This window comes from Vombatus ursinus, unplaced genomic scaffold (genome assembly GCF_900497805.2).
Source record: "Vombatus ursinus unplaced genomic scaffold, bare-nosed wombat genome assembly UNPS02014781.1, whole genome shotgun sequence".
In the NCBI taxonomy this organism is placed as follows: domain Eukaryota; kingdom Metazoa; phylum Chordata; class Mammalia; order Diprotodontia; family Vombatidae; genus Vombatus; species Vombatus ursinus.
Genome location: NW_020954559.1, coordinates 32,472,392 through 32,487,439, shown reverse-complemented (window position 1 = coordinate 32,487,439; position 15,048 = coordinate 32,472,392). Strand labels below are relative to the sequence as shown.

Below are 15,048 nucleotides of genomic sequence, written 5' to 3'. Positions count from 1 at the left end.
TAAAATTTCTTCTGTCAATGCCCTTTAACAACTATTCTGTAATGTTCAATACCAGAAAATTCCCTAGAGGCACTGTGAGGTTAAATAAATTGCAAAGAGGACAGCCAATATATGACAGAGTTAAGACTTAAATCCATGTCCTCCTCGTTTTGAAGCTAGGTAGGTCTGACGGGGTATGGGCCCAAGCCTTGATCTTTGGCCTTCACCCCAAAAAGAATTTGGGTCCCATTTGTCTATGGGCCCCAGAAAACCCTTAAACTTTCTTTGAATTATCAAAGAAATGGAAAGCAGTTGTTTGAGGCTATAATCCTACTAGACTTTCCTAATCTCTTACTCTGATGGACTGGCCCTCCCTTATCCTAAACCTTATCTCCCTTTGATACCCTAATGAAGTCTATTCTTACCCAGACTCCATTCAACCTCTTCCTTTCCTATCTTCCAGTTCTTTGTTATCCTGATGAAGCCTGGTCCTCCACTGTCTGTTCCAGGATGACCCCATTCAACCTCTCAGTCCCTGCTCGGGTCACCCAAAATTACTTGGCTGTATATAAGATCCATCCTGGCCCCCATTTAAATTCTTAGACTTCCTCATGCCCGCTCATTCTTACAGGCATCACTAATGTTCAGATTCCTTAAGAGTCTGGCCTGTATGGTTCATCTCAAATGAAACTCTGTCTTTGACTGAAAGAAGACTCGGGTCAAATTCAATTGGGCAGGACTTGTGTGTCATGATTTTGGGGTCCCAGCACCTCTAGCATCTACACCTCAACAGGTCCTTAGCACATCCATTATATACAGAATATTAACTTTTTATATTTTTATTATATTTATATTAACATAATATAATATATTAAATATAAATTTTTTGTAGAAATGAGTCCTAATCTTAAAAAGAAAAATGTGATAAAGCTGTATAATCATTTAGACATTGAAAATGTATAAATTGCCTTATTGCATTGCCTTAAATTTTTTGTGAGAATATAGAATACATGTATGTGCATAAGTATCTATATGTATGTGTACATACAGACATACACACATACATGGATGAAAATGTTTTACAGATTTAAAAAATTACCTAGTACTTTCATGACTAACTTATAAAAAGGTATATCAATTTAGGAAATGGAAAGGGGGTTAAATAATAGTAGTACATATCTTTGTTGATCAGAAGTTGATTACAGAGGAAACTATATGGTATTTCATATACATGCTTTGTTGCACTTCAAAATTCATTAAAAGAAATGAGCTTCTCTAGTAAGGGCTCTTGGACAGCTAGGTGGTGCAGTGGGTAGAGTATCAGGCCTGGAGTCAGGAAGATTCATTTTCCTGAATTCAAATCCGGCCTCAAACACTTACTAGTTGAGTAACCCTGGAAAAGTCACTTTAACCCTGTTTGCCTCAGTTTCCTTATCTGTAAAATAAGCTAGAGAAGGAAACGGCACACTATTCCAATATTTCTGCCAAGAAAACCCCAAGTGGGATCATGAAGAGTCAGACACAACTGAACAATAAGTAAGGGTCCTTAACTTTTATCTGTGCTCTGGACCTCTTTGAAAGTATATTGAAGCATATTGACCTCTTCTAATAATATTTTTGAATGCATTCAATAATATTCATAGGCTCAATTGGGAAGGAAATAATTTACATTGAAATACAGCAATTAAAATAAATATATTTTAAAAATTCAGCAACCACAGTTTAAGTTTCCTTGCTCTATATTATATAAATCTATTGCAACTTTCTGCAAATTTTCTTTTCTACCTCCCTCAGCTGCTAAGTGTCTTCTCCCTCAAAGATTATCTTATATGAACATGTTGTTCTCCCACTCCCATCAAAATATGAGCTCCCTAAAGTCCCTAAAGGACTATTCTTGATCTATTTTTGTATTCCCAGTGTTTAGTACAGTGCCTGGCCCATAGTAAAAGTCTAATAAATGCTTTTTCATTAATCAAATTTAAAAGTTGTAACTGAAAAAAAATAAAAGGTTTTTGCTGACTTCAAGAAAAATAAAAGGAGAAAATATAGAAAAAAATGAAAATCAACAGATAGCTTCATTTTTATGTATAGAGGTAGAAATGAATTAGAAAGTATAAAACCACCATTGTGAATGTCAGGTTTGGGCTGTGAATCCAGCTCTAATGGGCTCAGGAGAGCTGATTGTTTAGTTTCACTGTAAGCATTTATAGCTAGGATATCAGCAAACACTACAAATCAAGGCTTGATTTATTGTTTTGCTGATTGTCTAAATTTGATGAAGAAAATGTTAATAATGTAGATTAAACTTAAAAATTTGTCAAGTATAGATTTTTTTGAAAGCTTGGTACTAAACATTTATGAAGATATCATTGGTTATATAATACTGCACAAAACAGAAATGAAGAAGTTCTACATTATATGTTCTTCCAAAATTATTTTATCATCCTCTAGCATGGTATTTATTTTCATGTTGTAAATACTAATGGAAATATACGTATTAGAGGCTTGAGACAAATTTCTGTTTATTTGCAACTCAGAAAAGAGTTATAAGCTGCAAACAACAAATTTATTGCTCATATGATTTATTCAGTTTACATTTTCAGCCCAAGAACAACAAAAATAAGCATTTTTTTCTTATTGGGAAAAAGTACATGTATAAAGGACAATGACAAATTTATAGAACTCTTTCCTGTAAGCAAAATTAATCAATCCTATTATAAATCATGAACTACTTTATAAAATTATTTTCATTCAGGAGCCATTTGTCTTAAAAATATCTTCTATGTGCAGGTCTCCAAACATATATATTAATCTTCCTTAAAAAAAAGAGTCTTCATAAAACATTTTGCCAAACAAAAACACATTTACCACTGAGAAATAGCTTTAAATTTCATATACATGGAAACTGATAATCAGGGTAAATGAAAACTCTAAAACACAAACATAAAATTGGAAAATTAAAAAGTAGCTATGTTTATATGCTATGTGACAACATAGTTGATATGTTCAGTGAAATATGTCTTGATGTCTAATGAAATTTGCTTGGCAAAATAATTGAGAGGTGATTTATTTATAAATTTTTATTAATATCATCTCTTTCAGCCAAAGAAATATTGTCTCATGTTAATGAAGCATTGTAGTTTTGAGGTTATATTGTTATGTAGCTGTTACAAGAACACCTTTTTCTCCCCCTCTCATTGTTAATAAGGGAGAATATAATAATTCTATCTCTTTTGATTTTGTATGTTTTATCATACCATGAAAGAAAAAAATAAAAGGACACATTTAAAATAACACAGTTTTTAAACGTTATTCTCAAGGATAGAAAGATTTTTAAAAAATGAATTCCACATAATGATTCAAATTAAAACAATGATTTATAAACTGATAAAGTGAAAGAGGGAAAAGTCTTGTTGCAATAAAGCCTGCTCTATTTGTACCTTATGAATTGGAAATTTTTAAAAGCCAAGTTATAGACACACACACACACACACACACACACACACACACACACACAGAGACAGACAGAGACAGAGAGACACAGAGAAAGACAGTGAGGGGGGTGGAGAGAATGTATTATGTATATATTTTGTGGTTATTGTTGAGTCATGTTTGACTTTTCATGAACCCATTTGGAGTTTTCTTGGCAAAGATTACAGGAGTGGTTTGCCATTTCCTTCTTCAGCTCATTTTATAGTTGAGGAAACTGAGGAAAACAGGGACAACTTGCCTAGCTAGTAAGTGTCTGAGACTGCATTTGAAGTCGTTAAGATGTCTTTCTGCTTCTAAGCCCAGTGCTTTATCCACTATGCTATATAGTTGCCTGCATTATGTATACATATATGCATATACATATAGCTATATGTATACAAATATAGTGTATATTATTATATATACACACAAACACCCATCCCACAGGAGGAAAAAAAGATATTTAATCTAAATCAACCAGGACCTCTGTGCCTCCGGAAAGAAACCTCAAAAAAATGTAAAATTATTGGTTTGCAATGACTTCTATTGAGCGGGGAAAAAAATGTTTTTGATGGACTTGTGATTTTATTACAGGGTACTCTATGTTGATGTAGCTCATAGCCCCTGCACATCTACTCCTCATGTGCAATTCCTGTATATGTTTTCTTATAAACAATCTAGATGATGTTTCCAAAGCACTGAGCCTTCCTATTGATTCTTTAATATGTCAAGAGCACTTATATGCCACTTGACCTATTCATCTCTTATCTCTCATTCTTATTACATAATTGACTGATTTTGTTTCCAGTCATATAAACATTTGATGCCACTTACACATTTTTAATGTCATTTACCTCATATTAGTTGATGAGATGCTGCAGTTTACTTAAGTCCACCAGTATTTCATTGCCCTTCAGACTATTTTACATCTTCTGGGAAAGACAGGTTCCATATTTCTCCATTATAAAACATCAACAGAAAGCTATTGATGTTAACTAAATTGACTTTCATAGTGATAAGCAGTCTAAGATGTGACATTTCCCAAATGCAGTCCAAACCAGCATTTTTCTACTACTCTCTTCTGGTCCCATCTTAATATTAAGTGTGAAGCTTATTCAAGGTATACATGGAGTAGCCTATCCGACTGTTTATCATAGATTGAACGATGTGTTTTTCATCCACTTTGTTTTGCCAATGTAGATGGTTATATTAATCTCTTTTGATGACTAGTGAAGTTTTACATTTTTCTAAGGCTTAATACACTCTCCATTCAACTTAAACTAGTCTCTTAAAAAATCACCAATGGCCTCCTGATCATCAAATTCAATAACTTTTTTTTTCATTCCTTATCTTCCTTTATTGTTCTGAAGCAATGAACACTATTAACTATACTCTCTTCTTTGAAGCTTTCTTACTTTGACTTCCAATGATTTTTTTTTCTTTTTTGTTGAGTTTTACTTCATTAGTTTCTCCTCTTCTATCTACTTTTATTTTGCCTATTCCTAAATATAAGTATTGTATAAAGATTCTTTCCTTGGCCCACATCTATTTTCCTTTTCTAATGAGGAGTTTCAGTCACACATTTTTGTCTGTCTATTGAACATTTCCATTAGCACGTCAAACCCAATGTATCTAAAACTGAAATCATTGTCTTTCTCCCTTGCTTCTCAAATTAATTCCATCTGAATTTCTGCATTCTGTTAATGGTAAGGCCATCTATTCTTAAATATCCTATTTAAGGATATATTAGTCACCTATTCTTAAATATCTCTATCCTCACTGACTTTTCCCAGTCCCATACCTTCTATATCTGATTGGTCACCAGAGCCAGACACAATCTCACTCTGTCCCTCCCTTACCTTTCTCCCTACCATCACCTTGCTTTGGGCCTTAATGACTTATTACTACACTATAGTATAGACAACTCAAAGAGTCAGCATTGTATCTCCAGTGCCTATCAAAATGTCAGATGCATAGGAAGTATTTAATAAATCTAGTTGTTATTGTGAGGCTGGAATGAGAATATATGTGTGTATATGTATCTACACACACACAAGCAATTATTTTTTATAACTACAACAGCTTCCTTACTGACCTTTACTATTAGTTTCTTCCATTGATATGCAAGGTGGTACAATGGATAGAAAACTAAATTTGAAATAAAGGAACATATTTAAATTCTCTGTCCTACTACTTATTACCGGATAAACTTAGATAATCTGTTTTTGTTCTCTTATGTCTCAGTTTCCTATTCTGTAATTTGAGAGAATTAGACTATATGACCTATAAAGTCCCTTCCAAATCTTAATCCTGTTACAAGCAACAGTTAATGCTGGTAATGGCACCTAGGTGGCACAGTGGATATAGTGCTGGCCTGGAGTTAGGAAGACTCATTTTCCTGAGTTCAAATTTGGCCTCAAACACTTACTAGCTGTGCAAGTCACTTAATCCTATTTGCCTCAGTTTCCTCATCTTTAAAATATCTGGAGAAGGAAATGACAAACCGCTCAGTATTTTGACCAAGAAAACTCCAAGTGGGGTCATGAAGAACTGGACACAAGTGAACAACAAACAATAATAATGTTGGTAAGGCTGGTTCAATAGTCAGTTCTTTGAGGACAAACTCCATTTCTCTTTCCTTTGCAGAGACATAACTTTCAACTCACTCCACCTTCAAAGGAATGAGTTTCCCTTTTCCAGCAACTTGCTCCTCTCTGTTCCTGAAAGTATAACTTTCTCTAAAAACCCCATTATGCCGATAATGGCCTATGCAAGGGATTCTAAAGAGGAAGGAAAAAAAATAGCTTATGCTTTTTTTTTGTCTATTCATAGCTTGGGGTTTATTATCATCTCACTTAGCAGGAGTAATCTGACCAGGAATAGTATTCTCTATCTTCAATGCACTGTAATCTCAGATATACACACATACACATACACACACACACACACACACACACATGCATATTGTCAATGCAGATTGATTAGGTATTCTATATATACATACATACATATATACACGTGCATGTATATATGTATACACACATATATACACATATATTCTATGTGTATATACACATACATATATATATACCCTAACCAATTAGCACTGCAAAATAGAAATTTGGTTTACAAAAACTCAATAACTTAAATCTTCTTCTCAATGTTTTTCCCCTTCTCCCTCTAGGTTTAGTCTAACCACTTATATTCAAGCAATTAAAATTGACCTTAATTTAAATAGCTTTTAATATAGTGTTACATGAACACTGAGAAGAAAACTTAAAACAATCCCACTTAAAGTTTTAACAATTCTAAGCATATCTAATGCAGTTTGTAGGTACAAGAGCAAAAGGGAGAAGAAACATTGATTGGAAAACAGTAGGCACCAACCAAATATTTGTTGAAAGAATAAATTACTCAAAGAAATATTTCCAAAATTTCAGATGGTGATAACTCAATAGTTTCATATTATTAAGGGTAACTTACAGTGACTTAGATTAAGTTTTTGTTTTATTTTGAGTGAACTCATTAAATCGTTTGTACAATAAGTATTTAGGATGTTTGCATTTGACTGCCAAAGTAATTTTCTTGAAGTCTGGGCTTGGTTATGTCACCACCTCCTTCTATTCTTTAAACCTTAGTGGTTCTTTTCTTATTATGGATTAAATGCATGTATGTAACCATTGGCTCAAAGGAACATTTATATGGCACTCTCATCTCAGTGGTGGAGACTCACTACTCATTGCCTCACACCAGCATGAGGGCTAGGCTGGAGTTGCTAAGAGTAAAAGAAAAGAAAGATCCAGGGCTCTTCTAGCTTCCAGCTTCAAAATAGAAGATGCACCATTCCATCCACTCTTCAGATCACCAAAGGGAGAGAAAGACTCTGGAGAGAAGTCAATATATAGCACTTTGATCTTATCCTTCTATTCCTAGCTTGTTACACTAGATACTTCAGAGCATTTCCTGTTGGGCAAGATCTTGGATTGTCTTTGTGTCTGTCTGTATCTCTCTCTCTGTATCTCTGTCTCTGTTTCTATCTCTCTGTGTCTCTGTCTCTTTCTCTCTTTCTTTCTTGTTCAATGATGAGCCAAGTTACCTCACTCTCAGTGGAAGAGGTCCTTTCTGTATTGTCTGGTACATATTCTCCTATGTATACTTTCTTTGATTTCTGTTTTGTTATTAACTTGGATAAATTGATTTATTTGCTATTTGTTATAGGCTTTTATTGTGGTACTGGCATTTTGTGGGAAGTGGATCAAATCATAGATATAGAGCTTGGGGCAGTTATACCCCATTAATAAAGAGTAATCAAGACTTTGGCTTAAACCCCAAAATTACTTTTTCCAGACTAATACTATTTAAGGGAGCAGGAAGTTATAATTCTATCATGGTACCTCCTTTCTCTGAGGAAAGCAAAGTAGTCAGCCTCAGATCGCAGCTTCCTTCTTCCCCTTTTGGCAGAAAAAGAGAAGGGTGGGAGAAGGAGATTCTAGAGATGTTTATTTTTGCCTCTCCATGAGCCACTTCTAGAGAGACCCATGTAGGCATACATAAGGTTCATTGGCAAAAGCAAAAATAACATTTACATACTACAACCCTCTTATGTGTAAAAACCTTTGTTTAGCTTTTGAAGCCCTTCACAACCTTATCTTTTCCTACTTTTTCCAGTTTTCTTATACTTTACTTACTGTATAACTAAACTCCCCTGCTTGCTATTTGTTGCACACAACAAACCATCTTCCAACTCCATGCAATTTCACTGGCTGTCTCCCTTGCAATGAATGTTCCTCTTCACCTCCAACTCCAAGCTTTATTTGCTTCCTTCAAGACTCAATATATAACTTTAATCCTTTGCACAAGCTCTACGTATTGGTAGATCAGGGTCTTATCCTCACAATCCAAATGTGGGAAGGTAAATAAGAGGAACTTTGGAGAAAAGGTTGGATAATGGCTTCACAGAGGTGTGTTTAACCTCTACCTTCTCCTCCTAACATTTCACTATATTCAATAAATAATGTTGCTATTACATATTATGTATCAGGGTCTTATTGGAGTGTTTATGCATGTGTGTTTAGCCAATATTTTATATCATACCTAAATTAAATTCCAAAACTGACCAAAATGCCATATGAAACCAAATGGATTAGTGGTGGTTGGAGGAGATATTCCATTCATGCCCTAGAGAAGTATTGAAGTGGTTCCTGGCCTGGTTAACTAGGGAGACTGCCACCTGATGGACATCTAAGATACTGTCTTTCCTCACTTTGATACAGTAATAAAAAAAAAATAGGCTTATGAAAGGCCGTTCAGATGCTGATTTGGACTACTTATATCTCAGTGTTACTACTGCAGTTTCCCAAGTGTCAAAGAGTATATACACAGTGTCACATGTGATAGCATTAGGATAGAGTTCGAATGTGTCCATTGATCAAATATGAAATATCACACAATCTTGAAGTATTTCAGGTGATGTTCTACTTTACTGGTAAATAGACACTTTGGTATCACATTCAAAATGGCAGTCAGGATGAATCCAGTCACACTTAGACGCTTTTAGCATGTGGCACCAGATATATCAATAGATTCTTAAGTGGGTAACTGGAATGAAAATGAGCATACTTTTGACTCTACCCCCTGTGGGGCGTATTTCATATTAAAAGAATCATATATTATTCACCTTTCATAGATCTCTACTGTGCTTTTTAAAGATTTTTTTTTTTTAGAAAAAAAAGAAGTCATTTCTGCAGCAGGAATTCATTTGTTATCTAAGACATAGAAAATTCTTGAAAAAGTATTTACTTCAATGCAAAACTTAGTGAGGTGAAAAAAAGGCAGGCTGTGGCATAAATCAGTGTTAGAACGTGAAATATTTGAAAAGAAAGCATTCAGTTGAACTGGAAACAGTTCAGTTATGCTGAACCAAGTCTCACTCAACTAGAATTCTATTTTTAGTATAATCCTGCTGTTATCACTGCCCTAATCTCCAGGTCTCCCTTACACACACACACACACACACACACACACACACACACACACACACACACACACTTCCCAATAGCCACCTATTTTCCCACACCCAAATACATGCCTTATTCTTTTCTGAATAGTTAGCTCAATTCCTAGCACCTAGCACCTTATACCCAGTAAGTGCTTTTAAAATGTTCCATTGAAGTAGAATTACTTTTCAGGCCAAACATCATAAGTGGGCATTTTTCCTCCAAAATATAAAAATTATAATATTATTTATACTGTCAGACAAGATAGATGTTTTGTAGAATTATTTTCCCTCTTTATTTTAATATTTGTGTTATAATGTATTGTTTCACAGTGTTGAGTTAAGGATATATTCACAAATGAAAGTGATGTAAAGACAAAAATTTATAATAAATTAAGATCTTATTAAAAAGGTTCTTGTGGTCATAACTCCAGTATGAACCTTCCTACTTTTAAATTTTAAAATATCTGAGCATATGGGGGATTATATATTCCTCTTCCTAGAGAAGAAAAAGTGGTAAAATGGAGAGCTCTGGTGTCAGATATCCTAGGTTCAAATCCTGCCAACTTACCATGACACTTAATCTACTTGGACCTGTTTCCTTATCCGTAAAAGGAGGAAGTTGGACCAGATAGAGGCTGAAGTCCCTTACATGTCTAGACCTATGATCTCCTATAAAACTCATATCCTTTGCTCTTGTGTCTGGGGAAAAAAAAAGATAGCGCTTCTTTGTGCCCAAGCCAACCCTTTGATGTATGTTAAAGATCTCATCCTTTCTATCTCTTCTAGAAGCTTTCTCCCTTAAGCTTTCCCATTCTGTCATGTTCCATTTCTCCCTATCCACTGTTCCTTTCTTCTCCAGCTATAATCATATTTAGGTTTATGGTAGCCCTATAAAGGTTTTGCTTTAGACTTGCTAGCCCCTCAAGTAATCATCCCATACTTATTTTTCCTTTCACAGGCAAATTCATAAAAAAAAAAATCTTTCTGCACCATGGTTCCTTCAACTTTTTTGTGTATCATGGACCCCTTTGGCAATCTTTTGAAGCCTATAGACCTCTTTAAATGCATAAAATAAAATACATAAGAATACAAAGAAAACCAATTATGTTGAAATACCATTATCTCTATCTGAGAGAAATGATTATCTCTCTTATATTAATAATCAATTATTGAATTATGCAATTTTTTTCAGAAACCTATAGATTATTTTGGACATTGAATTGAAGGACATTGTTGATGGACAAGATTGCTCAAATCTTCGGGGTACATGTGTTTTGATCCTGTGTGGGAGACTCCATACGACTAGAGAACCTTGCAAAGAATTTAATCTAAGGTGAATTCCACCCCATTATGTTCTACTAAGGCTTAGGTGGGGGTGGATCCTTTGTCTAGACTGCCAAAGGCTTGAGGTGGTCTGGGAGCAAGAGTAATCAAAGTCACATCCCCCAGTCTCTCATTAGAATGGGTTCACCTCTCATTGCAATATTAATTCTTTTCATTACATGTTAACCAATCAGATTCAATTGCCACCCTCAAGAACACTCACTCTGTCGAGAGCTACAAGTGTAGAGTGGGTTTCATGAGAGGTCTTTGGAATTCAAGAGTTTCTTTTGTTGTTGTTGTTGTTGTTGTTGTTGTTGTTGTTGTTTTTTAGGCAATTGGGGTTAAGTGACTTGCCTAGGATCACACAGCTAGTAAGTGTCAAGTGTTTGGTCTGAGGCCGAATTTGAACTCAGGTCCTCCTGACTTCAGGGCCAGTGCTCTATCCACTGCGCCACCTAGTTGCCCTGAATTCAAGAGTTTCACTGATCCCTTTTATTAATTATCCACTAGCATGATAAATAAAATATTAATTAACCAGAAACAATGTTTCTAGAACTTTTTATATGTCACATTATATTTAAATTCACTGCTACCAGGTTAAGAATCCCTTTCTGCTCTAGACTCATTATTTACATTTCTTTACTCCCACTTTCTTTTCAATATTTTACAATTAAGTTTCTGACTTCACTAGTCAATGGAAACTATTTTCTCCAAATTTAATATTTAACTCTTTATCAATAAATTCAGGGACATTTTTCGTTCTAATTTTATTTGACACTGTTGACTATTATCCTTCTTATGACATGTGCTCCCTTTTGTATTCCATAAAACTACTTTCCTTTAGTTCTTCCCCTGCAAGTATGACCTTTACTTCTCAATTTCCTTAATTTAAACATCATCTTTCTCCTATACACCAATTGTAGATATTCTCCCCTAAGCTCTATGCTGAGAACTCTTCTGTTTCTATATTTTCTCTTTTGATGATCTTATGAACTATCATGGATTCAAAATTAATTTCTATGTTTTTAAAAGGCAATTCTGTATATTCAGGCATACATTTCTCACCTGAAGCATTGTCCTATATTGTTAATTGCCTATTAAAAATCTTTAAATTGATGTACCATAGGGAGCTGAAACTTGATATGTCAAAAATATAACTCACATTTACCCCTTAAAATACTCTCTTTTTAAAATTCTTCATTTCTCTTGCATGTATTTCCATCTTCTTCCTAGTTTTGTAACATCAAAGTTATCCTTGACTTTTTCTTTTCCTCCAAACTTCTATCGCTCCATATCGAATTAGTTGGTAAGTCATGTCAATTCTATCTCTAGAATATCTTTCTCAGTCTTTCTTCTTCTCCACATTCACATATCCAATACTAGAATCCTGGCCTCTATCACTTTTCATCTCATTATTTTCATTGTCTCTTAATTTACTTCCCTGCTTGTATAGTCTTCTTCTCCTTTAGTCCATTTTCCACTCAGTTTCTATATAGGTGTTCCTAAAAACAAATATAACTCAGTCATGTTACTCTTCTACTAAAATTTTTTTCAGTTATTCTAGATTGCTTCTAGGATAAAATGCAAAATCCTTAGCCTGGCATTTAAAACCCTCTGCAATATGACTTCCTTTCACCTACCTTCTCGTACTTATTTAATGTTATTCCCCTTTACCCATTCTCTATTTCTGACAAACTTCCCTACTGAATGCTTCCCTGGACCTGACCTTCCATCTACTTATTATTTCTGTGTCTTTGCAATTGCTGTCCCCCATGCCTGGAATGCACACCTTCCTTGACTCTTTCTCTTAGAATCCCCAACTTCCTTCAAGGGCCAAGTCAGGTATCAGGTGTTACAGAAAGCTTACTTAGTTTTGAACATGTTACTCCTTTCTTCCTCAGAATATTACTTTTTATTTATATGATATATTCCATTTATATACTTATCTATGTGCCTGTATGTTTACAATATCTTTACAATGGGCAGCTAGGTGGCAAAGTGGATAGAGTGCCAGGCCTGGAATCAGGAAGACTCATCTTCATGAGTTCAAATCTGGCCCCAGACACTTACTAGGTGTTTGGCCCTGGATAAGTCACTTAACCTTGCTTGCCTCAGTTTTCTCATCTGTAAAATGATGTAGAGAAGAAAATGGCAACCCCTCTAGTATCTTTGGTGAGAAAACCACAAACAGGATCTGAAAGAGTTGAATACAACTGAAAATGACTAAACAATAACAATCTTTACAATAGAATGAAAGCTTCTTTAAAGCAGGGACTGCTTCATTTTTGCACTTCATTCTTAGGACCTGGCACAGCAGCCTGTACATAATAGGTACTTGATAAATAAGACATCTAGAGTTAGAGGTAGTACCAGAGAGTACTTAGTCCGACTCTCTATTATATGGAAGCAGTGCGGTAAGTTAAAAAGAGTACTGGACATCTAGGTTTATACTTAGTAGCTGTGTGAGTTTGAGTACATAATTAACCTTTCTGGAACTCTGCAAAATGGAGACAATAGCATCTCCACACAATACTTTTTTGTTAAGAGGATTATTGTTTTTGTTGTTTGTCCTTCATTCTTGAAGAGGACTAATGACACATCAAGGCTGTGCAAGGTCACCAGCCTCACTTTCTCCTCCAGAGCTATCTGGGTCAAGTAGCAAGATAAAGATCAGAACAACTGGACATGGCCCAGGATGCAGTGGGAGACCTTGTCCTTTTTAAGCAAAGGTTTTTCCCAAGTCTCAGTTTTTCTGATGCAACACCCATTCAGTGATTAAGGCTAGGTAAGAAATGAGTCAAAAAAACAAAATGGCCTCTTTGACCTAGTTAAAAAAAAAACAAAAACAACAATCTGGGAGGGGAAGACCCTCTGGGTTTCTGGCCAAAACAGAAATAATTGCTACTTACTTTTTATTTGCTAAATGTGAAGAGAAAGTGAGATAGTAAATACAAGTCTTTTGTAAGTTGTAAAGTTCTATGTGAATGTAAAGAATTAATACATTTATTAATTTAATATAATCATAGCTAGAAATAAGAATCTATTAAAATATACTCAATAAAGTTTAATTGCTAGTAAATTTTTGCCCATAATTTGTCCATTAAAATAATAATTAAAATATATTAGATACCACAAGGAGAAAAAGAACATATAAAACATAATTTAGCTTTCAGAAACCTAGTCACATAAAACAAATAGAATTACTATTAACTTGTAAAATTACAGACTTGTAAAAATAATACAGGAGTAAATAAACATCATTGTACAATTTGTTTTATAAAGCATGTTATAAATTCATGAAATATTTTCCCCTTCAGGAGGTGTTGAGTAACATATGAAGGATAATGATTCAAAAAACCCTATATATATAAGTGTACTTTTAATGATGGATTTTTATTCTCCCTGGTTCATAAAAGTGTCTACTTACTAAGCTTCTTCCCTAATAAGCCGTATAATCAAAAAAACAAACAAAACCAAACAAAACAAATTAAAAAAAAAAACACCTTGTGGTGCTGCTGCTGAGATAATGACTAATTTTATAACCTTTGGAGCCAAGAAAAAGCATAAATTGTGAAATGAAAGAGTAATCTCAAGATGCTTCAGACTCTAAAATCAACAATTATAAACAAATAGGGAGATCACTTTACCTGGCCATATTTTGCTGCCAAATGGAGAGGTGTCCAGTACTGATTATCCACCACATTGAGATCTGCACCGTGGTCTAGGATGAGGGAAGCTACGTCCTTATAGCCACTTGCACAGGCCATATGTAACTGTGATTAAGAAAGACTCATATCAATCCTCCTTCTGACATTATGTATCCAAAAATTACATATATTTATTTTAATCAAAAGTATACATTTTCATTGAATTATTTAACATCATATTGATATCAAAGTTTAAAACAAGTGTGAAGCAAAGCAGATTTTTATGCCAATTTGCCACATCTGTAGATTATTAGCATTTAATTTTGAAAATTATGAAATTCTCTTATTTTTTTCTCATTTCCATTAGCATCTTCACTTGTTGCTACCTTGTCTTTGAAAATCATTTTGATATTGAGATTATTGCATATTCTAACATACATTGTAAATCAATAAACCTTTATTAATTAAAAATTGGATTTATCTCCCAGGATTATTGTAAAAATTGAATGAGATAATAATTGTGTATATACACACATCTCTACATACATACATATATGTATATATTTATACATATATATATTTATACATATATATGTATATATTTATATATATATATTTATACATATATAT

General features: G+C 34.1%; 1 protein-coding gene across 1 annotated transcript in view; it reads right to left on the bottom strand.

Moving 5' to 3' along the window:
- The window catches only part of LOC114046106 (unconventional myosin-XVI-like), a 682,808-nt gene that overhangs the window by 465,851 nt on the left and 201,909 nt on the right, over positions 1–15,048 (bottom strand). The window contains exon 7 of the mRNA XM_027866360.1: positions 14,419–14,544. Coding sequence (XP_027722161.1) covers positions 14,419–14,544 — 126 coding nt within the window. The remainder of the gene's footprint in view (positions 1–14,418; positions 14,545–15,048) is intronic.